Here is a 26,267-nt window from a genome sequence, read left to right as displayed (position 1 = left end):
GAGTGGGGAATGATAATGTAGCAAAATCAGTTTAATAGGGAATGTGTAACATGAGTGTGTGCGCTTTGGGTGACCATAACGAAATGTGGACAGCAGCCCATGAGCTAAGCAGTTGAGATGAGCATGAAGCATTTGTGGCCATTGACCAAATGAAACTTGTTAGAAACTTGCCGCCCTTACCTTCTATGCAGCTCTGTGCGTGCAGATTTGCAGTTCTTTACTCACTGAGGTGCTCGCGCTGGGCATGAGTGAAAATCTACATGATGGGTGTGGTTTTGGGTGCCTTGTTGGAGAAGGGCAGCCTTTACTCGGCAGTGTCTGCGTTTCTAACCTGGGAATTCAGTTGCCTGGGCTGGGTTGACTTGTCTTTTCTTTTACCTTGGGACAAACTGCCTCCAAATCGACTTTGACTTGAAGGTCCCACTGCTTCCATCGGGTGTATTTCTGGAATCCCAAGGTCAGTGCACAGAACGTGCCCCGCAACCTTAGCCAAAAACTATACCGAGGATCTGTTTGCTGCCAGAAATCCTATTATGCTTGCGCCATTGTTGCCTGAGCCAACAGACGAGGGGGAAGTGCCAGATGTTCTCCCTGCCCGGAGGAGAGGTCTGTAAGGAATATCCCTAGGTGCTGGGGATATAGCCAGGGGTGCTATTTAGCTCAGGAGTGAACCATTATTGCAGAGAATAGGAGCTGCTGCTCTCACCTGTCATATATGCTTATGCTCCTGTCCCCCTTGTGGCTCCAGGCTAGAAGAGGGACCTTGTGTCCGGTGCTGTTCTCACCTGAGTTCTCTGAGGTTTCGGTGGAAGGTGAGTGGCCACCAGCAGCCCTCTGTTGTGTGCTGTCTGTATGTAGATTGAAAGGCAGAGGTCTGCCTGCCAGGGAGAGAGTTGGTTGTTCCATGGCAGGGGCTGGGTGCTGCTCTAAAACCAACCCACCAGGTGGGAGAGACAGGGAGGCTGGAAACATCTGTAAAATGTTTTATTCAAGTAACTGCAATTAGGAAACCAAAAGGTCTTTAACAATGGGCCAAAAACCTCCACTTCCTGCCAACTGTCAGCCACCTGCCTGCTTTCTCCAGCCGCGGCTTATGCCCACGTGGTCCCCCCAGCCCTGCTGGACAGGTGACTTGAACACCCAGTAAAAACTCTCAACGTAAAACCCCAAACTGCTTTCACCCCCTTGGCTTTCCCCATAGTAATAACCTCCAGTTCCGCTGCAGTTGGTCGTAGCTAAGGGATGGAGTGTGGTGTGGCGAAGGGATCTCTGGCCCGTAGCTCATTGGAGGCAGACGCTCATGCTGTGTACTTTCCTGCTGAGTCTCATCCCCCAGCCTGAGGCATGGAGTATGGGAAGAGTACCTGGTGTGGATTCATGAGCAACCGCTATCTCGCCCCTGCCCCTCCTTTGGCTGCCGCACGCGGCGCTGTTGTGCTGAGGTGCCTTCCCGCGAGCTTGCTGAGTCACCTCACAAACATCGTCCCCTCCGGAGGCAGGTGGGGAAACAGAGGCCGGGGCTGCCTGTGCCGTTATTCAGGCCCAGTCCAGCGCCCGACCCGGGCTGCTTCTCTCTCTAGCGAGCAACATCTCCAGTTCAGTGATGTCGCGCAGCCGGGGAATGTTTCCAGGCCACGGCAGTAGAGAGCTAATCCCAAGGGGGCAGAGGGACAGGGAGGGGTGTTGTCCCCACCTGCGAGCACTAAGGGCTGGTGGGGAATAGGTCATGGGTTGCTGCTGTACCATTTTCTCTCGTTTTACTAACTGGCTGGAAAGCCCGGAGGAGAGGGTTGATGGGATGCCTTCACCACACCCCTTTGAAAGGCTCTGTCCCTTTCTATAGTAGAACAGCCTAATGCTCTAAAATACCCCCCCTCCAATCCACCCGACTTTGGCTCTCTACCGTAAATGAATCATTCCCGGGGGAGGGGGGAATAAAAACCAGAAAGACCACGTTGGAATAATAAATGTTGTAACCAGTACAGCAGCAGTAACAGCAGCAGCATATCTATGGTTAAGAGAATGGAACTTAAATTATCCAGAGGTAGTTGTGAATGGAGGAGGAAAAAACAAACCAACAAAAACAAACCTTAAAAAAAAAAATCCACTAAAATCTGGCCTGGAAGTACGTGTGTCACTAAAAAGCCCACTATGCTATTCCTGATGGAGAACTCTGCAGAGCTGGTGGGAAAGAGAGAATCAGCAACGCTGCCTGTGAAAGGCAAATTCCCCTTTAAATGGCAGACACCCCCCTGGGGCGGATCCCACAGTCCTCCTGCAAGGCTGGAGTGGCCTTGGGAGCCTTACACAGGGGGTGTGGGGGATCTGAAGTGAAAAGGCAGCTAACGGTGCAGTGTTACGTCTATTGTGTGTTGCGGGGGGTCTTGGTCTTCTGCCGAGAGGGAAGTCTGCTGTTGTAAGCTGGAAGGAGGGATGCAAAAAGCATTAGTGCTTCCATGATAAGAGAGCAAGGGATGGCTGGACTTTGTAACTTAAAACAAAAGGGCAATTGTTCTTGAGCACTGAGTCTTAAAGGTTCTCTCAAGATGGCAGCAGGTCCGTTTTAATCTCTGCCCCAGAGTAATGCAGACAAATCTGGCTGTGCCCTGCTTCCAGGCTTGCGATTGTGCACTGGTCACCTGTGGGGGCAGGGGTGGATCTGATTGTCAGGTGGTCCCTGTACCCAGTGGTGAGCTGGAGCAGGTTCCCAAGAACCGGTTGCTAAATTAGACCTCCGTGGAGAACCGGTTGTTAAAGGGCCAGGAGGTGGGCAAAGAACTCCGGTCCGTTGGCCAGACCATCCTGTTGCTCCCAGGATTCCCAGCTGGGGAGGCTGAGGTTCCCCGGCCCCTCCCTCACTTCCCCCCAGCTGCAGTGTAGCCAGCCCCTGGCACCAGCTGGGCAGCTCAGCTCAGGGAGTTGTCCTGCTGCCGCTTTTTGAGAATCCTGGCAAGGTGTGTGGGGGGTCCTGCTGCAAGCTCCAGGGCTGGCCAGAGGGGAAGGGAGGGGGCAAATGGGGCAATTTGCCCCAGGCCCTGCAGGGTCCCCCAGCCCCACGGTATGTCTCCCCCACTCCCCCCCCTTAAATCAGAACTTTTTATAGGGAACCGGTTGTTAAGATTTTGGCAGCTCATCACTGCCTGTACCGTGTGTCTGCTCTGTGCTCCAGCATCAAGCCCCAGCTGTGCCACCGTTCTGACTGCAAGGAGGGGACTGCTCTATCACCAGTAGGATGCGCTGTAGGCATGTCTAGGAGTCCTTCAAAATGCATGTGATGGTAACACCTAGCTCTTGCCTAGCACTTTTCATCTGTAGCTCTCCCAGCACTTTACAAAGGCAGTTGGTATCATTATCCCCCTTTTACAGATGGGGAAAACTGAGGCACACAGGTGATGTGACTTGCCGTGGGTCAGCCAGCAGGCCAGTGGCAGAGTCAAGAATAAAACTCAGGTCTCCTGAATCCCTGGCCATTGCTCTAGAGCCCTATCTTGTGGCATATTCCCACAGCGGGGCTCTACATGCTGGGTGTGATCACACGTCAGTCCTAACAGAACATGCCTTGGCTGAACTGAAACAACCTGTTAACATGTAGCTGTGGCTCACAGTCCCTCGTGCAGCCAGCCATGGAAGCGCTACCATTGGCCTACCTCCAAAGTGATTTTAATGCATAGTTCTGCTCTGCTGCTGGGCCCAAAGGGGAAAACGACAAGGGTGATGGTTCCCTTAGGCCAGCATGGGGCTTTGGGGAGCTCGGCCGGAGCTGGATCGGAACAGGAGAGGGAGCTCCCTTCAAGCTCTCTCAATTAGGGGATCTAAGAGCTGGAAGGGCAGCCTTGAGGCCTCCACCTTCAAATCTTCCCCACAAGGCCAGCAGCTGAGGAGGGTGGGCCAGAACATCAGAGCCAAGGGAAATGGGAGGAAGCATCAGGCAGTTCTGCGGCTGTGAGTGACAAGGGAGTTTGAGATGATGGGGGGAGCGGTGCTCAGCCACCTGTCAGATTAACCTCTCCATGGACTTTGGCTCCCCTCTCAGAGCTGCAGGGAGAAGCCCCTCTCACTTACATGCTGGCAGCAGCTTCCGTGCAAAGTGGAGATGAGGGGTGCATCAGGGAAAATGGGTGTGTGTGTGGGCTGGGGGGCTTTGACAGATCTGTCCCCAACTACTGTAGTTTAAAAAAGAAAACTAAAATATAGACAGCCATAAGCAGCCCCCCCCCTCCTTTCCCTACCAAGAAATGTGTTGGAAAAAAAAATCACAAAACATTAAAGCAACTGTTCTACAGGAGCCTTCCCTCAGTAAATTTCACTAGGAACAAAAGAAACTACACAAACCAGTAGGCTAAATTTTAACCCTGTCCACTAAGAGAGAAACAACAGAGCCCGTTCTCCCCCTTCGAGTTAACAGCGTCCGTCAGCGAGTGCGACGGCCGCTCCGTCAGTTTGATCTGTACTCCAGTGCTGCTGCTGTGTGAGTGTGAGAAAGTTGTGCAGGGGGGCGGAGGAGAAAAAAAAACCCACCAAGGAGTTTTGTTTTGTGGTGTTTCGTTCCTTCCTCAGTCCAAGAACTTGACGAGAAATTGGTAAGTTGAATGATGAGGTAGTGCCGGGTTCAAGCGTTTTCACTGCTCCTCTTCGGATGACTCCTGCGAAACATTCACCTCCTCTTCGTCCTTCTGCTGTAAGAGAAGGGAGGAGTGAGATAGCTCCAGGTCAGCATAGGAACCTACGCCATGTCTAGTGCACCATTAAAGACACAGCCCTCTTTAGACATGCCCCTTGACGACTCTGTATGTTTAAAATACTCACACCCAACAGTCTTTGAGTGGAGCCCTAGCCAGATTTAACTTCACATCAAGCTCCCAAGCACCGCCAGGCCCGGCCGGCGCTTGGAACTCGCTCCACTCCAAGGCACAGATCCAAACTAGTCCCAGCATTGCCATGGTGACTTTGGGGAAGTCACGCCGCCTCTTCACCCGGGTTGCCGTACCTGGGAAACGGGGATAAGGGCACTTGCCCGACTTTGGAAAGTGCTTTGAGAGCCACAGATTAAAAAGTGCGTTAGCGACAGAGGCACGTAACCAAGGTGAACATGGAAGAATCCTGACACTCGGCGCCCTGCTCTTAGCATTGGACCGTAGCGCCTCTGCCAAGGAGACACTCCAACTTCTGTGCCTCCAATGGGCCCCTGTAATGGATTCTAGTTCCTGTACTCAGGGAGAAGCACCTGCGCTGGCTGATGGTGGCAGGGCCAGTCTCAGGTATTAATGTGGCAGTGTGCACCCTGGGGCCCTGGTCCTGAGTCGGTCTTTAGCCTCGGCCATAGCAGAAATACTCAACACTAGTAACTTTCATGGACATGAATAGCCCAACAAAAGCCATATCCAGTGGCTAGATGCAGTGCTTCCCAGAGCCCACAAGAGGGGACCACAGCAGCAGCTGGAATCTCAACATGCCTGGTAAGACCAACTGTGCTCTTCCTCCCACTTTTGCAATGGACCTCTGTTCGCCCACTCGGGAGTGCAGCACCCTCCCTTGCTCACCCCACCTCCCAAACTTGCAAGGCAGGGGGCAGGCGTCAGCATTGCTGGCAGGAACCCCTGGGCTGAGTGCCACAGCGATGGCATGAACCGGAGCAAAGGCATTCCTTGAAACGCACGCTTCCGCCTGGCTCTCTTTAAAGAGACACGCACGCTCTCAAAACAGTCTGAGTCACCCTCACACTCAGCTGTGAGTCAGCAACCTCCACTTCCTCGCGTTTCATTCATAAAAAAATAAACCATTGAAGCCGGCACAGAAAGCAGCTGCCAATTCCATACAAAGTGTTCCAGTGACACAGACCTTCTCACTTAGCGAAGGAAGGAAGTGAGGGATGGGCCCTGGTTAACCCTTCTCCGCTCCTGGGAAGCAGATTGTGGTTAACCAGCATGCCAGGACAACCCAGAATAGAAAAAGGGGTTTGGCAGCCCCACCTGGGGAGTGAAGAAGCCAGCTAGAAAATCCTGAAGCTGTACGAACCCAAGGCCCTGCTTGCAGGCCAAGTCGTTTTCAGTTTAGACATTGGTTTCGCTTGGAGAATTTCAGGTGTTTAGGTAACAGCTCCCCAGGGGAGCCTGCAAAGGAATTTGCAGATTTCAAAGCCAAAGACACTGTAAAAATAATTTGAGGTGAGCTTGGTGGATCACTTGACGATTACCTGTTCTGTTCCTTCCCTCTGAAGCACCTGGCACTGGAAAACAGGATCCTGGACTAGATGGACCTTTGGTCTGACCCAGTGTGGCCATTCTTATGTCTGTTCTGCAATGCAGCTTTGCACTAGACTCCTGCAGTGACAGGGGTCTGCACGTGCTAGGGCAAAGCACCCCAATCCCCTCCCTTCACCACACAGGAATGCTGGGGACGCTTGCGTTCTGCGTTGTGCAGGAGCCCAGAGTGGATCATAACAGTCCCTTGTGGTTTTTATGAATGCACCTCACTTTGCTGTTCCCATCTCTGGCCTCATTCAGCCAGGGATGGTTCTAGAATTTGGCAAGACAGGCATTTTTCTACCAGTCAGGCCTAGAGCAAGTCTTCCCCTCTTGCTATCCAAGCTGGGATTGGAACCTACGTCTTGAAGAGCGAGCGGCCAAGTGCACTGCGCACCATGTATGTTGTTATCCCTTGTCTGAGTTTCCAGACAAACTCCCTTCAAAGCTGCATTTAGGAGACCCCTCCAAATCTGGTGGCAAGCGGTGGCATCTTGCAGCATTGGTGCAGGATATTGGAAACCAACTATCCAGGCTCCTTCCCCTTCTCTGGATGTGGGGTCACTACAGCCAACCAGCAGCGGGTGAGCAGGGCACGTTTAGCAAGGATGCTTTTGCCAAGGGCCGAGGTTGCAAGTGGGTGGGGGGTCTGCTATGCAATGTGACCCTGACAGCAACATAATGCTTAGCTTGAATGGAATTACACCAGGGAGGAATTTAGGGAGTGTACAAAGAAAGGGAAAACTGAAGGTGGTGGCTGGAGACAGCAAAGACTGAAATCCTCAGGGGGCTGGTGGGATGCAGTTAGGGGAAGGTGGGAGGAATCCAAGGACTGTTTACAGGATGCCCCAAGTTGCCAGGCTATCCAAGCTGGCTGTACAAGGGGATCCAGTAGAAGAGGCAGGCAGTGCCACCTTAAGCTGGAGAGAAGCAAGAAAACCATGGTTCTGCAGAGCTCGGGGAGCCAGCAGAGAGCTCCCTAGGGCAGCAGACAGCAGCTTGCAGCAGGGGAAGGGTGGCGCTGCTGCAGTAGCTTATCGCTGCGGGGGTGGGGCGGGGTGCTGCTGGGGGAAGCTCAGACTGCCAGGCACTGCAGGAGGGTCTGTGACAGCCAGAGAACCTCAGTGGCTGGGAAAGGGAAGAAAGAGGAGCAATGTATGGGGGCAGAGGGAATTTGCTGCACACTCACTCTGCAGGAATGCCACCCTGGTAACGCACCACAAAGCCTTGGGCAGGCCTGTGCCAGCTAACTGAAGAGAACAAGCCACTTCCTGTTAGTCACTCCGGGGAGCAGGGAAAGAACACGGAGCTAATTACAGCCATTTAGAATTGTCATGGACCACAGAGAGGTGGATTGCCACCTACTGGTATTACAGTTTACCCACCAGGAACCCCTCTGACACTGAGACACCCGTCCCCTTGCTGTACTCCCCCGGGGCGTCATCCGGCACCAGGATGTGACTGTGTCCCCTCGACCACAGTGCATTGCATCACACCCCTAAGGTGTATCACACTGCGGTTTCCAAGGACATCTGGCATGGACGTAGGACTGCAACCCTGCTACTTCGATGCCGCAGCCCTAGGAACTTCCAGCCCCTAGATTTGGTTGCATCCCCCATGCTCTATTTTAGCACAGATCCTGAGGAGCTTCCAGTACCAAGACACAACCGCATGCCCTCTGCTCGATCAGAGCACAGCGTGTGCTGCCAATGTCCAGCACAGAGATGCAGCTCCTTGCACCTCAGCCCCTTCCACTCTCTGTGGTGCTGCTGTGGTTGCAAAGTAGTCAAACGAGCATGGGATCACGTCGAACCGCATGGTTCTCATGGAAATTCACAACGACAGAAGAGACAGATCTCAGGCCCAGCTTTCGGTGCAAAGGGAGAATTCCCATCAGCAGTACAAGGGCTATGGCATGGAGTGCAGCAGTTTGTGAGCACTGATATCCATGCAAACTAGCCAGGGTCAGTACGTTCATTAGCCCACCACCACCTGGAAAGCCCCAAGAACAGAAACCAGCTCTTATTACAGCGCAGAGGCGAAGCCATCCATCTGCAGTGTGGTATACCCAGACTGCAGTCACTGTGAGTCCTCCAGGACACAAGAGGCTCAGCTGAGTTTCATGCTACTCCTCTTGATCCCACCCCTCTTGAGACTGGCTTCCTCCCTGCAAGAAGCAGGCCTCTTTCCTCACCTTGCATTTGTGCAAGGGCCTGATCCTGTGGGGCACTGCATGCTCTCCATTCACTGGGAGCAGAGGGGGCTCAGCACCTGGCAGAATCGGGCCCCGGAGAACGATTAGGATAGGAAGGTTCCACTTACCGATTTTTTGGGCCGGCCTCGAGGTTTCCTCCCAGGTGTTACTGCAGCTTTCTAAACACAGAGAGAACTTTTAAATCCACAGAGGGGACTGAAGAAACACCCCCTCGTCACCTCCTTCCCTGGAAATCTTTGATTTCTCGTGTCTTCTAGCTCAGGTGTCTTCTAGCTCACCTTGTCAAACTCATCACACGAGTGGCAATTCCCAGGCTGCCCTTTGGCTGCTGGACACAAAGATGGCCCCACGGGGCTAGATCCCTCCCCCCCGTACCCTCCCCCCCCCCAGGGTTATTTTCCAGCATTCAATGACCAGGCCCCAGCCCCATGACTCAGAGAAATTTGCAGGATATGAGTCGCATGTTTTCAAAACAGCTTTGAAACACAAACACACACATATCACACGAACCCTCTGTATATCTCTACCCCTCCCTTCCCAGCGATGTCTCATACTCTGTCATTTATACAGTCTGTCCTCAAAGACTTCCTGGGGGGGCTGAAGGGAGCTGGAAACCTCATCCACCTCCCTAATACACACATGACCCTGGGAGAACCAGCACGCTGCTGCTAGGTCACTGCTGCCACAGATTCCTCCCCAAGTATCACCTTACCTATAAGACTTTGTCCTTCTATGAAGCAAGGATCTCAAAACCGTCCACCCACCTCCCGCCAGTCCTGTGTGATGGGTATCCTTATTCCCATCTTACAGGTGGGCAAACTGAGGCACAGGAGAAAGTGACTTGTCCAAGGTCCCACACAGCAGGAATAGAACCCAGGTGTCCCAACTCTCGCCTCCCCCTTCCAATGTAACCTTCCCATTTACTGGGGGAAAATATCCCTCTGGAACCACTCCCCTCTTGAACTCCTTCACTGTCAGGGGCTGAGAGCCAGGGAGCACGTGCACAGTAATGGCTGGGAGCAAGCACGTGACTGGCAGAGGCTACAGAGTCTGGGTCTGGATGGATGTGCTCAGAAAGGAGCCTCCTTCTATCCTCTGCCCCACACAATTCCTTTGGGGCCCATCCGCCGTTTGCAGCTGGCTAGAATAATGGTGGGATGCTCAAGGCTGCCGTTAAACAGAAGATGGGGTGTGAGCCCTCCCCTCGTCCAGCTGATCGCAGCCCAGAGTCTATGGTAAGAGATTTACCTGCTCTGCCCCCACTTTCCTCCCTGCAAAAGGTCCTGATCTTTCCCTGCCCATCCTCGGCCATCCAAACCCCAGCTGCCTTGATGCTGCTCACGCCGACACCGAGAAACAAAATGTCACCAGCTGTCCCACTTGGATGCAAACGGCTTCACGTGACGAGTCCAAGGGTCCCTCATGTTCCTCCACCCGCCACCTCTCCACACAAGCATCAGTGATCATTGAATTCCTTTAATGAGGAGTTCATGGGGTCTGTATTGGTGCTGGCAGGGGCGGGGGAGAGGCCACCTAGGTTCCTCCCTGCAAAAATCTGGATGCCCATTTGTCTGGTCCAAACCCCGTCTGCTTGCACAGCTGGGCTAGAAATCTCACCACTGAGCCCACTGTGTGCGTGCAGGAAGTTCTGTCACCTCCAGCTTCCCAGAACAGAAATCCTGTGGATGCCAAGAAATCCAAGGGAGAGGGACATCTTGTGACTTGACACCCCCAGGCTCCCAGTGCCCAAATGCCAAGGAGTCACTTCAATCTTAAATGGCCATTAAGAAGCAGTGGATGGGGAAGGTCATGTGGTTTTCCCTCTCCTACCCCGTACCTACCCTGCCTTTAGAAGTGGCCTTGTTTTTGCTCCCCTTTGGTCTGCCACGTGGTCTCTTGGGGGTTGGTGCCTCGCTGGGTTCCTGCTGGAGACAGGGGACAGGACTTGTCAGCAGACACCCAGATCTGCAGTGATCAGCGCCGAGAGCCAGGGCTGGGGCAAGCACAATCCGTTCACAGCCCACCTGCCCATCCAAGTGGGATCCCACTGCACCCAAGAGCAGGAAGGAATCCCAGCAAAACAAAATAAATCGGAGTCCCGGCACTGGAGAAGCATGCATACCACAGGGCCTCTGTTATGGAAATGCCCACAGCACGGCACTGCACCCGCCCCCCTCAATCTTAATACACAGATGCCAACCAAAACACCTGGCTAGTGTTTGCATTGCTGCAGAGGCAGCTCAAGAGCTAACAATGCATGCTGGGACCTGTAGTTTCCAAGGGCTGTGGGAATTCGAAGAGAACTGATGGCCACAGAGGGCCTGCACTTAGACTAGCTCTGCTTTCAGGTGACGCACTCTGCTGTGGACAGAATGCACCTGTCCTGCTGCGCCCAGGAGGGATGTGGGACAAAGCAGACGGGGGCTACCTGGACTTCTGATGGAACAGGCCATTGGTGAGGGGGGGAGGAAAGGCATGAACCTTCCGAGAAGAGGCTGCTTTTCCTCCCAGATTTGGAGACGTAAGAGAGAACGCCATGGGACTCATTTTTGGAGTGGGCCCTGGGATGTCTCCCTTTAACAATAAAACAGTTAACCCAATAGCCCAAAGCCCAGGAAAGAGCACCCTGAAATTTCAACACCTGGAGACTCCTACAAAAAACAATCTCGTGAATTATGCATTATTCTGGTGTCACCGCTACAGTTTCTAATACCCAGGCACTTTCCGTTTATAGCTGCAGCTATTAGCAAACCAGTAATCCAACACCCGCAGCCCTGCCCCCACCTCCACTGAGTGACTGCCTCCCCCCACCAATCCGAGCCTTGCTAGGCAGATATTCCACCAGCCGGAAGAGGAAGGAGGTGGGATCAGCTGGCTCATGGCAGTTAAAAGATTGATACCAAGGGCTAGTTGCTGATCTTGGTTAGGCTGGTGTTAATGTAGAGAAACTGCAATGGCTGAGAGCAGAGTTAAGTTCCCAAATGAGATGTGCTCACAATTTCCTGTGCTTCCCCAGCTCCCTGGGTTTATGCTTAAGGTAATAATGCAACAATAAAGGGAACAGAGGAATGACACTCTCCAGTGATTAGAACACTAAGTGGGAATTGGGACACCTGGATTCCCTTTCTAGCTTTGCCACTGACATGCTGTATGCCCTGTGGTTGTCATGTAACATGCCTGCTTAGCAAAATGCGTTGAGAGCCTCATCTGCATAGGCACCAGACCATCCTCAGCTGAACCCAATTGGTCCTAAAGTTAGAGGGGATCATAGATTGCTAGTTAACTGCTGGAGTTCCAGGTGATGGGCAGGGGAATTCTCCCTTCCCCGCAGGTGTAGCCTGTCATGTTTCAGGTTCTGCTATGAGTTATAAATAGTTGGCAACTAATTGTAGTGGCAGCATGACAGCGAGCAGAGAAATCAGAGTTAGTGCCTGGGCCTTACATGACAGAAATTTATACAAACAAAATTCTCACTGGTTCAGCAGGACTGACCAGTGCAGACAAGGCAGCTCTGGTGTTTTTTAATCAGTGTTAGTCAATGAAACCTGCTTTTCAGCAGGTTTAACTACCATGATCATAAAACTTGGTTCAGCTGCAGAAGTCTTGTCTGTATTATGACTCCCCTCAGTTCAACTGAACTAGAGGTAGAACTGGTGGAATTTTTGTGTGTGTAAGTTTCCCTGCTATAGCTAAAGCCTCTAAGGTCATCTTGTTACCATAGTCTTTACTTAGCTGGAGTTTCCTGAGGACCTTTGGGCATAGCAAGGAGAAGACCATGATGTTTATATAACTAAGTGACTCAAAAACTACACCTACAGAAATGCAGCCACCACTGGGGCAGAGGAGAGCAGCTGAGAGGGAGGATATTTTGGCAGAGAACATATCCTGCCAAACTCATACTCTATAAGAAGTTCCAGGGGGTATCTGCTGTCCACAAATAGCAAAGTGTCGGGGTTTATAAGCTTGTATCAGGAGACAAGCTATGCATGTGTTTGCTTCCATGGTGGTGAGCCCAATGTCTAGAAATTGGACATATGGCATGATTCCTAATGCCAGTAAGTACCTTATGTGGAACCCCATTTGTTTTGTTCTGTTCATCCCTGGGGTAGATGTTACTCTTCACTGAAAGTTCCTTCTGTTTGTGCCTTCCTGCTGCCTTTTCACCTTGTCTCCTAAGTCCTTCTGGCCCCAGCTTGGAAGCCAGAATTTAATCTTACCTATTGCTTTGCCCCGTGCTAGATCTTGGGATGAAATCTCGATAAGAATAGATTCAGCCCTCTCTGATGTTGGGAGTAGCCTCATTTTGCAGATCACAAGTTAAGAAACTTGCCCAAGGCTGCCACACATTGTAAGGCAGTGGTGGAGCTGGGAGAGAACCCAGGAGCCCTGACTCCCAGTCCTTTGCTGTAACCACCAGAGGGTGCTAGATGGGTGATGCCTCCCAGGTGGCAAGTCAGTCATGGAGATGCCTCATTTTTTCCTTTCCTCCCCATAGACCTCCTGTTTGCATGGAACATGGAAGAAAGCAATTCTCCATACCTGAGGCTTCTTCCTGGGTCGTCCCCGTCCTCTCTTCTCAGACACGTCCTCCTCCTGTTTGGAAGCCAAGGGCTGGCTGGATTTTGCACTAGATTCACTCATCGTCTTTCTTCCAGAGGACAAAAGAAGAAGAAGAAAGGGTAAGTACAGAACACTTGTCTAGATGACCCCTGTTATATAGGTCACGATCAGACCCATGATACTGATGGGGAAATGGGGGCACAAAGAAGGGAAGGGTCATGTGCGTGGTTGATTTAGTTGGTGTTGGCCCTGCTTTGAGCAGGGGGTGGGACTAGATGACCTCCTGAGGTCCCTTCCAACCCTGAGATTCTATGGTGTCCTAGGGAAAGCCACCCAGGTCCTGGCAGTCAGAATTACAAACTGGGGGAGGTCACTGGTCAGTGCATTTGCCATGTCCAATCAGAATCTTGCACTCCCCTCCACCAGTTCTCACCCTTCTTTCCCCACAATGACCTGTGTTGGATCTGTCAGCAATACGTTTCTTGGGGCGCAACAGTGCAAGGAGTCTTGGTGTTTCCTTCAGAACATGAAGGTTTTTGTGCCTCGCCCTTTGCCCACCTGTCTGCAAGTACCCAAAATCAGAGGCCCCTTTTGAAAGCCTGGGCCCCGCTGTTGCATGTAGTTGTCCACACACTCCACTGCTTAGGTCAGGGTGGGGTGGAATGGCAGGGGTGTTAGGAGTGCTCAGTGAAGGAGGGAGTGAATTATATACAGTTGCTTCCTGCTATGCCTGGTGCTAACCAGCAACCCTTCACTGCATGCACCCTCTGGTTTTTTACACAGGTAGAGGAGTGTAAAGGCACACTTGGACAGAGCTACCAGGAAAAGAGCAAGATGCATGAGGGCTATGGAACAGTCTCCCCATGGAAAGTGGCAGGAGCCCCATTGCTTAGGGAACTTAAAAGTAGCTGCACAGAGTACTCCACCAGGGAATAATCCTGCTTTGGTAGGAGATGGTCAAGGTAGGACCTCAAAGGGCTTTTCTAGCTACCAATTCTGTCTTCCAGGCTGATCCTCTTCCTATCGGGTTTTTAACCCATGGTCTGTACAATGCTCCCCTTTCTTGTCTTCCCTAAGGCTGCTGGAGAAGATACTCCAGTGGGCATTTATGCTTCTGTTGTTTGTATTGCTGAGTTCAGGGTCCCCACTGTCCTAGGTGTTGTACATGTGCAATAGTAAGAGAGAGTCCCTGCCCTGCCTTGTCTTACAACCTAAGATAAGACGGAGAAAAGGAGGATTATTTACCCCTGCTTGGCAGATGGGCAACTGAGGTGTAGAAAGATGAAGAAACTTGCCCTGGATTGCACACTGAGTAGTCAGGGATCAAATTTTCTAAATCCCAGCCCAGTGCCTTTGCTATAAGACCTGCCTTTAGCTCCAGTGTATCTCATGCTGATCCCAAGAATACCCCAACAGGATCCACACCTTGACCCAGTCAGAGTGCCTGGCTCTTTTGATGCTATCCCGCAGCTCTGTACTGTCCCTCTCAAAGTCACAGGCAGATCTTAGGCATACAGAGCAAAATGCATCCTGCACTAGCCGTTGTCGCATCCTGCCAGGCTGAGACATGGATGGAAGGGGGAGTATGTTCCAACCTGTCATGGTGCTAGGTGCTGTACAGAGACCGTCCCTGCCCCAAAATATTTAGTCTGAATTAATTCCCTGCAGCACTGGAGCCAAACTGTACCCTCTGTGGAGGAGCTGTGTGTGGGAGAAGTGGTGCAAAGGTCACCTTGGGGCAGCTGTTAAAGCCAGTCAGAAGGAAGTGCCCCTGGGCACCCTCAGCTGGCTCCCTTGTTGAGTTCTCATGCTCCTTGTCTCCAGCTGTGACTCCTAGCACTGGGGGTGGAAGCTGGGATTCCCCTGTCCTCCACAGCCGCTGCTCCCCTGAATTCCCTCACCCCCGCCGTGCAGTGCCCTTCACACACATTGCACGCACCAGAGACTCCCTGCAACTCTAAATTCTCTGTGTGCCCCCAACCACACTCAACAAAAGAAGTCCATTTTTCTAGCAGTTAAGCCACTAACCACCAGTGCTCAGAATAACGTCTCCTCCAAGTCAGCAGTGACTAGAATGGGTCCAATTCCAAAAGGATCAGCAACATTCAGGAAACAAAACCCACGCCCAGCAAAATGCCTTCGGGTTCACTAAAACAAGTGATACCAGCATCTAAATTACTTTGTCTGAATAAATCTGTGGCAGAGCAGTCGGCAAACTCATCCCCAACTGATCACAAGGGAAGCCTTAACGTAGTCCATGCAAGACCATCTAGAGTTAATGGACTCCCATCCAGCTCGAGGAAGCTAACACCTTGGTAAAGGTTAATCCGGATACTTTAGAGTAGTAAAAAAAGTTTCAAGGACCCTCTTCCCATCTATAAAGAAGGGGTGTTTGCAACCCCCTGAAACCTGTTCACAATCCCCCAATGGAGAACCCATGTCCCAGGAAAACAGGTGCTTAATGATATTAGTTGTCAGCAACTGGATCCCATTCAAATGATGTTGAAAGTTGTTTTAGGAGAGGACAAATCTCTATCCAACACTGTTGCATGCCTAAGACAAGCAATGGTCAGTCTCATCTACCCTCCCAGCTGTAGCAACCGAACACGGTCCCCTTTGCAGACAATTGCCCTCAGCAACGGCCGGTTTGCTCAAATTCACACCAACAGTTTTCGTCCCACGGTGATGGGCATGTAGCCATCCTCAGCAGGGCTTCACTGCTATGGCCTGAAATGGCCAAGCTGGGATGTTCAGATTTCTAAACAAGTTGCATAGTGTGATGAAAGCCCAAGGAAACCACACACACATCCTGAATGCACAGACCTTCTAGGTTTTTAAAACAGTACATATGGGCTCATGTTCAGCTGTGGAAGTGACTCACAAGTAAGTAAACCTCAGAAGCCACAGCCTCATGTAAACACCCCTATGTATTACTCACTACAGCCAAAAGCCCTTCAAGGATTCTCTCCCTCAGAAACATGGTCCCAATGTTTTGGGTTGGGTTTGTTTTTAAGTAAAATTCTTGGCCACTTGGGTATCCAGTTAAGAAGTCAGGACGCTTGTCAAATGAGATACATCCTCCGAGCACTCCCTTCCATCTCTAACAACCTGGGCATGCAGGCGTGGGGAGCGCTGGACCCACAACCTAGTTCCCTCCGCCCTCTGGAAAAGCCCCTCATCTGGGGCTGCATGGGGCAGGGCTCAGCCCTGTAGCAAACAGCCCACTGTGCTAACTCAGGGTTCCTGGTCCCCATTCTGACCCTGTAGAGAGGTTTTTGGCAGAGCTGTGCTGCCATGGAGGCAGGGGCGGCTCTAGACATTTCGCCGCCCCAAGCACGGCGGCATGCCGTGGGGGCAGTCGCCGGTCCCGCGGCTCCGGTGGACCTCCCGCAGGCGTGCCCCCCCCGCAGCATGCCGCCCCAAGCACGCGCTTGGTGTGCTGGGGCCTGGAGCTGCCCCTGCATGGAGGGAAAAGAGCCAGGAAGTATCCTAGAGACACAAACCTCTCAGTAGATGGCCCTACCCTCCAAAGGGCCACTTCAAGAGCTGCATGGACCAGTGCGGAAGAGATTTGCAGGTTCTCTGGGCTGAACCCCCTGCCAGTTTTTGCAGGGGCCCTAACAGGCAACCTCATTGCAGGATTATGCTGCATTGGGAAATGGCCCTATATCTGTGCAGGGATGTGATAGGTCTCTTCCCTGTCTCAGGCAGAGTCTACACTACAGCCACGTCACTGTAGTGATGTAGAGTAGATGTTGCCTGTGTCGACGGAAGAGTTTTTCCCATCAGCATAGTTCATCCACCTCCCCAAGAGGCAGTAGCTAGGTTGAGGGATGAATCCTGTCTACATCCATATCCCCACCCGGGGTTAGGTTAACCTAACTACATACAGTGCTCTGGGCACAGCCCCGAATGAAATAGGTCAACCTAAATTTTAGGTGCAGACCAGGCCTCAAGCTTATGAAGAGAAGACTTCAGGGGTGTGGGGAGGATCTAGTCAGATCACCTGGTTGTCTCTCTGTCCTCTGTCCTAAACCTCAGCAGCCAGGAGAGCAGGAAGTTAAAGCACAGCAGACACACACAACTGGCTGGCACCTGAGGAAGGGACATGGCATTTGTAAGAACAGCCATACTGGGTCAGACCAAAGGTCCATCCAGCCCAGTATCCTGTCATCTGACAGTGGCCAGTGCCAGGTGTCCCAAAGGGAATGAATAGAACAGGTAATCATCAAGTGATCCATCCCATCGCTCATTCCCAGCTTCTGGCAAACAGACGCTAGGGACACCATCCCTGCCCATCCTGGCTAATAGCCGTTGATGGACCTGTCCTCCAGGAACTTATCTAGTTCTTTTTTGAACCCTGTTATAGTCTTGGTCGTCACAGCATCCTCTGGCAAGGAGTTCCACAGGTTGACTGTGTGCTGTGTGGGAAAAAAAATACTTCCTTGTTTGTTTTAAACCTGCTGCCTATTAATTTCATTTGGTGGCCCCTAGTTCTTGTGTTATGAAAAGGAGTAAATAACACGTCCTTATTCACTTTCTCCACACCAGTCATGATTTTTTAGACCTCTATCATATCTCCTTTTAGTCCTCTCTTTTCCAAGCTGAAAAGTCCCAGTTTTATTAATATCTCCTCATTTGGAAGCTGTTCCATACCCTTAATGTTTGCTTCTCTCCCCAATCTCCACACTTAGGACTGATTTCACAGTTCCTTTGCACCAGGCACTAGCCCCACCAATCCAAGCCCAGTCACCAGCTCGCAGATTAACAAGGAGAGAAAAGCAATATCCACAGGGGACAATCTCTTGCTTAGATCTCAGTCGCCACGCGCCCCAGAAGTCCTGTCAGAGCAGTGTCACAGGGACACCACCCAGAAGACAGAGCAGGGCAGTCCCAACAGCAAGGGGATAAAATAAATAAAAACCGGTTTTTATTGACGAGCACAGGAGGGGCTCAGGACAAGAGGCGCATGCAATTCCCTCCCTATAAACTTTACTAACATTCCAAGGGGCTGCTTTGAAGACCTCCGCTCTATTAGAGCAGCCATCCCTTAAAACAAGCATGATAAAAAGCGGGGGACCCCCGGAAGGGACAACACCATAAACCCTTTGAAAATCTCTGTGTCTTAGAGGTTATAATTAAAACCACCCACAGCGAGAATGGCTTGACTTCAGGAGTAGGGTCTAGACCCCTCCTCAGGAGGGAGTGGGAGTGGAAAGAAACCTTGTAAGGTTTACGGTGGGGAAGGCTATGGTGTATCTTCCCCCACCCCATCATCACACCTTTGGATTGCAATTGAGTCTAGCCTGAGCCTAAACGGGACAGAAGGAAAGACCAACAGATCTCTTCCTCTCTGGACCCATAATGAAACCTAGCCCTGGCCCGCAGCTGGAAGGGAAGTTTGGGAGCCAGGGAGGGCCCAGAGCTGCTGGAACTGGGGGTGCTGCACCCCCTGGCTTGAAGTGGTTTCCATCCCATACAGGGTTTACAGTTTGGTTCAATAGCTCTCAGCACCCCCACTATACAAATTGTCCTGGTAGAGACTCTCTCTCCGCCCCCCTCAAAAAAGGCACCTCTATGGAGAGAGAGACACCTTTGCTTCTCCCTGCCGGCTCTCTATTTCCCCCTGAACAAGCCAACCCCCCCCGATGGGCAAATCAAAGAGCCCCAGCCCTGCAGAAATAAAAAGCCCCCCCTTGCCATATGATCAGCCCACCACAGCATGCCGGGAACGTTGCACACCGGCCCAGCACCCAAAGCACACAAGCAGACAAGCAACCCCTTTACATAACGAACAGCACAGAGCCACAGGAAAGCGTCCGCCCCCGCCCCAGGCACCCCCAAAACACAGCAGTGGATTTACCACAGTCTCTTCTTGGTTGGAGAGGGGGAGACATGGCTCTGGGATCTGCCTCTTTAAAGGGCCGGGAGGAGGCGGGGTTTCTTGCGAGCCCAATGCACTACCTGCTCTTTGCAAAATAAATGAAGGGGGGGAACCCACCCCAGCTCTGCCTGGCTATTGGCAGAAATGCAATGCAAAAAAAATGAATAAGTGGAGGAAAGTGCTGTCGCGCGATTTGAAAATGAAACCGGCTCGGAGTGTGCGTATTTGCAAAGATCGCAAGGGGGCGGGGGGGACAGGGCAACCAGGAGCAGCACCATCACCCAAGCCGGCCACCATCACCCGAGCCCTGCAGGAGCGAACTCCGCGAGCAACCCGGAGCCGATTGCAAGCTCTGAGCTCTCTCGCAGGGCACCCCCCGTCGCTGCTGCTCCTCCTCCTCCCCAGAGCTCAGCTGTTGTCTCCGGAGGGGCTTCCATCCATCAGCTGGGAGACCTGCTGAAGAAATAGCAGTCCCCTCCCCCTCCCCAATCAGGTGCCTTAATAATAATATAAAAAAAAAATAGAGGAGGAGGAGGGAAGGTAGCATTGCAGATTGTGCCCACCCCAAGCCCAGCAAAAGCCCTCCCCACTTCCATTCTGCAATGCATGGTGAGAAGGAAAGCAAAGGGCATATTTATTCCGCATGCCTTGCTTGCTTCTCTCTGCACATTCGAAAAACCAGGCTTCATTATTAGTATTTGCAATTTGAAAATGATTTTTGCCCCCCCCAAAGGTGCCCATTCGACTACAAAATAACCATCAAAATAAACAAAACACCAACTTACTAACCCGCCCCCCCACCTCCACCCAAAACAAAACGAAAAAAAAAAAAAGCCAGACACTCACAATTGCTCCCGATCTCGGATCTGTGTGGTGTGTGTGTTTTTTTCCTTGTGTGTCTGTGTTGTGATCAAATTAAACCAAAACCCCCCTTCTGGTTGCTGCTGATTGCAAATGCGGATCTGAAACAAGAAGGCAGGCAAAGAGAGACTCACTCACATACATATACAGACCAGCCAGGGCTCTCTTATTTATATAAATAAAAAAAATTGTTCCAAGAGGAAGGAAGCTGGGTCAAAATCATTTGCACGGGGAGGGGGAAATAGGAAAGGGACCAAAAAAAAAAAACCCAAAAAACCCACCCTCCAAGTCTTACTGGAGGGAATCCAGTTGCTAAAAATAGCAAAATCACACTCCAAATTAAATAAGGTCAGGCAGGCTAAGCTAAAGGGAGCTTTAAACCCTTCCAGTTGAGGGGTGGAGCCCAGCAGAGGCTACGCTACGCCATCACCAGTGGGTGGGGAAGATGCAAAGAAGGGGATGGGAAGGGTGATTTAAAAGGGCTGCTGTGGTTAAAGCCAATGTTGGAAAGTGGGTAAGAGGGAAAAAAACAGCGGTAGCAAAAAAGCAGCAAGAACCGCCTCCTCCTCTCCCCCCGCCCTTAACAAAACAAACCTGGTCAGATGGAGGAGACAAGAAGAGAACTATTTTTCAGAGCTGTCATTTATACATATAAACATTAAAAGAGGGTAGAACCCCCCCATTGTTCTTTTGTTTAAAGGAAAAACAATTCCTGTGTAGTTGGGCATCCTGCTGGGGGGAAAGGTAGCGTGGGAACCTTGTCGTTTTGAGACCCTGGTGCTGTTTATTATTTTTTAGAGAGATGCTCGCAGGTAGCTTTGAGCCCTCAGTTTTAAAAACACATTTCCTGTTTTTTTTCAAATATACAAAATCACTTTGATCGTGAGCTGGGGCAGGACCTGGTTTTGTTACCTGCTTGTGCAGCACAGTTGGGACTGATCCTTGATTGGTGTTCCTAGGCTCTGCTGTAATAGAAATAAATAATTATGAAAGGGATACAGTCAACTTTGACCTGCTAGGGATCCCTTACTGCAGTTACTCCTGATTTGCACCAGTGTACATGAACGAAAAATCAGGGCAATATACTGTAATGTAGGGAACTCGTTCACAGTATGGACTGCATATCAATAGATGGTCTTGTGGCCATCTTCCCTTCTATTTGTGATTGTTCAGGCCCACCTCTGACCCATGTTCGCCACTTCATGACATGCTTATAGTAGCTATGGCAATTGCTTTTATGGTACAGTAAGAGTGTATTTAATGTATTTTTAGCTTATTTTAATGTGATTTAATGGCTGGAAATAATGAAAAGCCAGCACCATATGACCAGCCCCGACCACCAGCCCCCCACTTTTTTTTCCAGAACCATTGTTGTAAACAACACCCATTTCTTTACCTAGGTTATTATAGCATCAGTCTATTAAAAGTGAAAGAATTTTTACAATCCGATTCACTTGTCCCTCTTTATGGTCTGTTTGTTTTGCATTTCTCCCAGCTTGGATAATGAAAATGAATTGAATCGGTTTCTCTTTTTCTGAGGGTCATTTTCCCATCCAGGCTCTTACTCCGTCTTTGTGTTTCAAACTCTGCAGTTAGTTTAAGTTATTTCGTTGTCCTGTTATTTTGAAACAGCTGAGCTATTTCTGAGAGCCAAAGTTTTAAAATCTGCATGCCTACGGTTAAGTTCCTAAATAAAGATTTAGGAACCTAAATCGAAGTAGCTGGATTTTCAGACGTGCTGAGTAGCTGCAGCTCTCACCAGGTCTGAGCCTGCAATGAGCTCAGTGTGGCTACATACACCTATGCAGAATTCAGTGCAGGATTGGGGCTATGGATCTGGATGGGAGCTGAGATTCTCAGTATCTCTGGAAATCAGGCCACTCTTATAGGAGGGATAGGATTTTTGGCCAGCGCCTAGCATAGTGGAGTCCTGGTCCCTGACTAGGGCTCCTAGGAACTAATGCAATACAACTACTACTAGTGGTAGTACTTTTCAAAAGCACATAAACCCTTTAGGAACACAGAGCAGGTTTTTTTTTTAAAACCTAAAGGAGTTAGGTACTGAGCTCCCATTGCAATTAAATGGGAGTTGGGTGCTTAACTCTCTGATTTCTTTGAAAATTCCAATCACAAGTCATAGTGGACGTCAGTAACCTCGTTTCTCAGTTCGTCACCCTTACAGCCCTGAATGTAGATTTAGGCGCCTAACTTTAGGCACGGACGTCTGACATTTTTTAATTTGAGTAGTATGTTTTTAATAAAAGCTTTTTTTTCCCCAATACAAAATTAACATGTTATGCCAAATTGTAAGTTGCTCTTATCTTCTGAATAGGATATTTTTCATGACCTTAAGAAACAAATACATATATGTAATGAAAACAAGCATATCCTGGCTTTTCTGTTTTGATTTAAAAAATCCCTTGCAAATTCCCCTGTATGTTCCTAATTTAAACACACAATATTGTTCCTGGCTGCTGGAAAGTGAAACAGACTAAAAATGAAAGGGAAACTGATTAGTCTATTTTTAATGTTTAGAAAAATGCAGGGAAAAAAATTAAACAAATGGAAAAAAGTAAATATTGGGGTGTTTCTCCTCTCAGACCAGTTTTACACTAGGTAACTCCACTGAGTTCAGTGGGGTTACTCCTGATTTACACTGATTTGAGAGAAGAATCAAGCGCATATAATGGGGTTTATCTCAATTTACACCAATGCAGATGAGACGAGAAGCAAGCCCACTCTGATGTGCTTTTTGTTTTAAATCTACTTTTTAATAATATAAAGCTTTAGTAACACAGGTAAGGAACTTAAAAAAATACACCTGGTGCTATGCAACAGTAAATAATAAAATCACAATAGAAGTACCAGCTCTGATTCTCTGTTGCTTTGCAATTTGTGTTATCATTTACACCTGTGCAAAGTGAGTTTAAAATGCTGCCATTCTGACTGGAGATTTTTTTTTTTTAAATGTGTCCTTTCAGGCACTCTTTTTAGATCCAGGAATGTGATTATGGGGTGTGTGTGAGATGATTTTTTACTCACCTCTATAGTCCCTCAATGAATTCATCAAATGGAGACTGCTCTGTAATGCATCATGAAGTGTTTTTCTATATATGTTTTTAATTATAGTGAGGTCCTGTGGAAAATACAGGATCATGGAGGAATTCATAGGGTGCTCGTTAAGAGACCTGTACATTATACGTGACAATGTCAACTACTTATCACAATGTTAAAAAATTCTCTATATTGACAACATCCATATGGAAGATTGAAAATAAAAAAGCCATATCTTGCTGTCTGGTTTTAAGCAGAACTCCCTGCTAGAACCAAAGCTTAAAAGCCAAAGCATTGTATAGCCCAAAATATATTTTTCACTATTATTTTTGCCATCTGGTTTTCCTCTTTCCTGAGCTAAAACCAAAAAGACACTGCATTGATAGGCTGTAGGTGTAAGACTTATAAGGAAAAATAGAAGAGCTTACAAACCTGATTATAACAAAAATGAGCTCTTTGGAGAACCTGGCTCTATAAAGCAACATTTACAAATATGGATTTAAAACATTTACCTCAAGAGTTTCCAGTCCTTAAATTGCAGCCCTGGGCTATTGCAAAACCAGAAAGTGAAGCTGCCTAGAAACAAAGCTAAAAGTGACCCACTTTTCCATAGTCCCAGCTGAGTGAAAGGCAGAAAGTAACTGAGCAGCATACATTATTAAAGGTATTTTTAAAAAAAACTTCCTTTGTTTTAATAATTTCTAGGCACTCCTACTAATGCAGGTAAGGAACTGTTTGTTAGGCAATATTTTTAACCTGATTGTGTCCCTGACTATGTAGCAGAGGTGAAATTGTAAGGGGATTCTTTCATAAATAGCTTCAGATGACACTGTGACTCATCATGCCAAAGCACTCTGGTTCATGTGCCTCATCATTCACCATGACTGTGGGAGGAGTTTTTGTCAGAGAGTATGATTTATTAATTATTTGTATTGCAGCATCCAGAGGCCCCAGAGGCAGAGATCAGGGCCCCATTGTGCTGAGCACTGTCTGCTGCCATGGGAGAAGACGGTCGCTGCTCTACAGACTTTAGGCAAGACTGACAAAGGAAGGATTAGTACCCTCATTTTACAGATGCGGAACAGAGGCAGTTGGAGATTGGCTCAGGGGCGTATGGAAAGGAATTTCTACTGCACAGCCAACAGGGAAGCACAGAATTTTGTTTTTCAGTGGGTCCTACAAAATAGTAGCTATGTTTTGAAACTGGCGATTAAAAAAAAAAAAAAGAATGTTCAAGGGGAAATTCTATTCTTGGATAAACTGGTGCCAGTCTGGAGTCATTCTGATGGAGCTACTTGGGTGTGAATGAGCAGAAATTGGCTTTAAGAATCTAGCAGATTCCACCCCCCACCCCACCGTTGGTTTATTAAAGTAGGTGAAGTTTTGAGTCGCTCTTTAAAGCTGGCAATGTTATGTAGCCTTACATAATGGAACGGAAACTGGAGGTGATGCATTTTATGTGAGTGTTCCATACTTTGATCCAGCTTTAGTATCAAACACTGTAGCTAATGAGTGAATGTGGGCACAGACACAGAGCAATCCTGATCATTTTCCTATTCCATTTATCCCCAACAGAAGAGGGGGAAAAGGCTGGTGCTCCAAGACAGGCGAAAGTGAGAGTTAGACCTGGGAGGCAGAGGACCCTTCAGGGGCCCTGTTTAAATGGACAGTTTTAAGGAGGTCTTTCACCGCTGCACTAACAGTGTAACTCAACTGGTTCTAATGCCAGTGGAAGCGTTAGACCGAATGCTGGCAGTTTTATATGACTGTATTGTCTAGAAGATCTACTCTGAGCAGGCAGGGCATGGTGGTAAAAATGACTAAGCCCTGTGCATACTAGCACCCCACACTGCAGATCCCGCTGGTGGAATGGCACCAACACTAGTGCAACAGTGGGAGATAGCTCTAAAATTGTTGGGTAGATGCAACATAGGAGGGTTTGTGGGGTATGCTGCTGTCAAGATGACAGGGCTGTCTGCCCTTCTGTCCCCTTCCTGGTCTCTCTGAGTGCATACCTTTGGGTATCGGGCCTTGTGCCATTCTCTCTCCTGGGGTGGAACATCACAGTTCTCCCACTCGTAGACCGAGCCTTGGGCTACAACACCCAGTGTATCGACCGGGCTTACCCAGCAGGTCCAACTGCGTTTGGCACCTGTGGTTCTTCCCTTCGGGAGTCTGTGACCGGTGGTGACCAACGTATTGTTGAATTTCAACAGTAGGAGCGCAGCATTTAGAGAAACAAGATTTTAAAACAACACACCATCTACACACACGTCTATCTCACTTAAAGCCCTGCCATCCTGTGATGCTGACCTAAGCAAGCCTAGCTTCTTCGGACACCCACCAGGTGTCTGTGAGTCTGAACAGCGTCCCAACAACTGCCTGTCCTGGAAAAGAGTGTTCTTTCTTCTCCAGCGATAGTCCCATCTTCTGGTTATCACCCCTGGCTCCACACGGCAAAACAAGTTTTGCAACTTGGCTAGAGGCAGGAGATAGAATCTTCACAGCTAATATCTTGGGTATTGTCTCTTAACACCAAAGTGTTTACTGGGAGTGGAGGTGGCTTCCCTTGAATCGTTTTTCTTTCTACAGTAAAATTCCCAATAACCTGGCCAACTCCCAGTATTCCTGAACTTTTATGGAGCAGCTCCTCTTCCATTGCAACTGACAAAGCTATTGTTCATTTATTACTAGTAATATTGTATTTTTATATAGTACTAATGGGGATCTGTGTGTGTGTATTTATAGACCCAGGTTAGCTAGTTGGCTATCATTTATGAAAGATTTTCCAAACTAACTGGTGATTTGGAGTGCCCAGCCTGAGACATTAAAGGAGCCTAGTTTTCAGAGGGACGGGTGCTCTGCAGTTTCTAAAAAACAAGTTGGTTTTAAAAATCTTAGCTGTGTATATTCCAGTGGATATACTGTGTCGATATACAGTGGATCATTCATCCATCATTAAAACGCAGCCGCCTCTGGGTTGGAATGTGGCAGCTGCTCTGGGTTTGCAACACGAAACAAAAATGAAGAATGTACCATATTCAGTTCAGATGACGGAGAGAATTTAGGGAGGCAGAATTGTTGCAATCCTGTTGAGCATCACTTGGAAGACTACAGCTCCACTCTCCCCTTCTTGGTGATTAAGGCAGATATTTGCAAAGATGCATAGGGGATTTTGCACTGTTGAGGGGCTATTGATACATTATGATTGATAGCTATTAATATTACACCCCCAAAAAGCTACATAGATGACTTGGCAACAACTGCAGGCCACGCAGGGCTCAAATGTAGTTAAGCCAAAACACACATCCTTGAAGTTCACACATCAAGCCGTAACATCATATTAGAAGGCGAAAGCATCAATAAAGTAGAACAGCGTTTACCTGGGCAGCACCATACTAGCCAGCAGAGATCTCAAAAAAGAAGTGACGCCAAGGCTAGGAAAGACAGC

General features: G+C 49.3%; 2 protein-coding genes across 13 annotated transcripts in view; one reads left to right on the top strand and one right to left on the bottom strand.

The window, feature by feature from the left end:
• Nucleotides 1–985: 985 nt before the first annotated feature.
• HMGA1 (high mobility group AT-hook 1) lies at nt 986–20,159 on the bottom strand. Of its 7 annotated transcripts, none has more exons than XR_005597890.1 (6): nt 18,881–19,033; nt 12,997–13,105; nt 10,299–10,382; nt 8,565–8,615; nt 4,519–4,676; nt 986–2,421 (listed from the first exon to the last, which is right to left on the bottom strand). XR_005597890.1 is itself a non-coding variant. In XM_039536427.1 (6 exons), the coding sequence occupies exons 3-6, from the start codon at nt 13,096–13,098 to the stop codon at nt 4,620–4,622; spliced, it is 294 nt and encodes a 97-aa protein (XP_039392361.1). In that variant the 5' UTR covers nt 13,099–13,105; nt 19,748–19,863; nt 20,044–20,159; the 3' UTR covers nt 3,668–4,619. The 7 variants fall into 7 exon arrangements, 6 of the variants coding, with proteins under 6 accessions (XP_039392361.1, XP_039392364.1, XP_039392362.1 ...); XM_039536427.1 differs by lacking the exons at nt 986–2,421; nt 18,881–19,033 and adding exons at nt 19,748–19,863; nt 20,044–20,159 and having other exon boundaries at nt 3,668–4,676; XM_039536430.1 differs by lacking the exons at nt 986–2,421; nt 18,881–19,033 and adding exons at nt 19,748–19,863; nt 20,044–20,159 and having other exon boundaries at nt 3,668–4,676; nt 10,299–10,379.
• LOC120404255 (metabotropic glutamate receptor 4-like) overlaps nt 11,386–26,267 on the top strand; it is a 129,478-nt gene continuing 114,596 nt past the window's right edge. The window contains exons 1-3 of one of the 6 annotated variants that reach the window (XR_005597889.1): nt 11,846–12,512; nt 12,953–13,136; nt 13,801–16,202. The gene's annotated coding sequence lies outside the window, so the exon portion shown is untranslated. Of the gene's footprint in view, nt 11,495–11,785; nt 12,513–12,952; nt 13,137–13,800; nt 16,203–23,754; nt 24,736–26,267 lie in introns of those variants that run through there. The other 5 variants (XR_005597888.1, XM_039536420.1, XM_039536419.1 and 2 more) reach the window with 5 other exon arrangements.

Source organism: Mauremys reevesii, linkage group 4, assembly GCF_016161935.1.
Source record: "Mauremys reevesii isolate NIE-2019 linkage group 4, ASM1616193v1, whole genome shotgun sequence".
Classification (NCBI taxonomy): domain Eukaryota; kingdom Metazoa; phylum Chordata; order Testudines; family Geoemydidae; genus Mauremys; species Mauremys reevesii.
The sequence above is the reverse complement of the archived record's forward strand: the minus strand, read 5'-3'. Positions and strand labels throughout refer to the sequence as shown.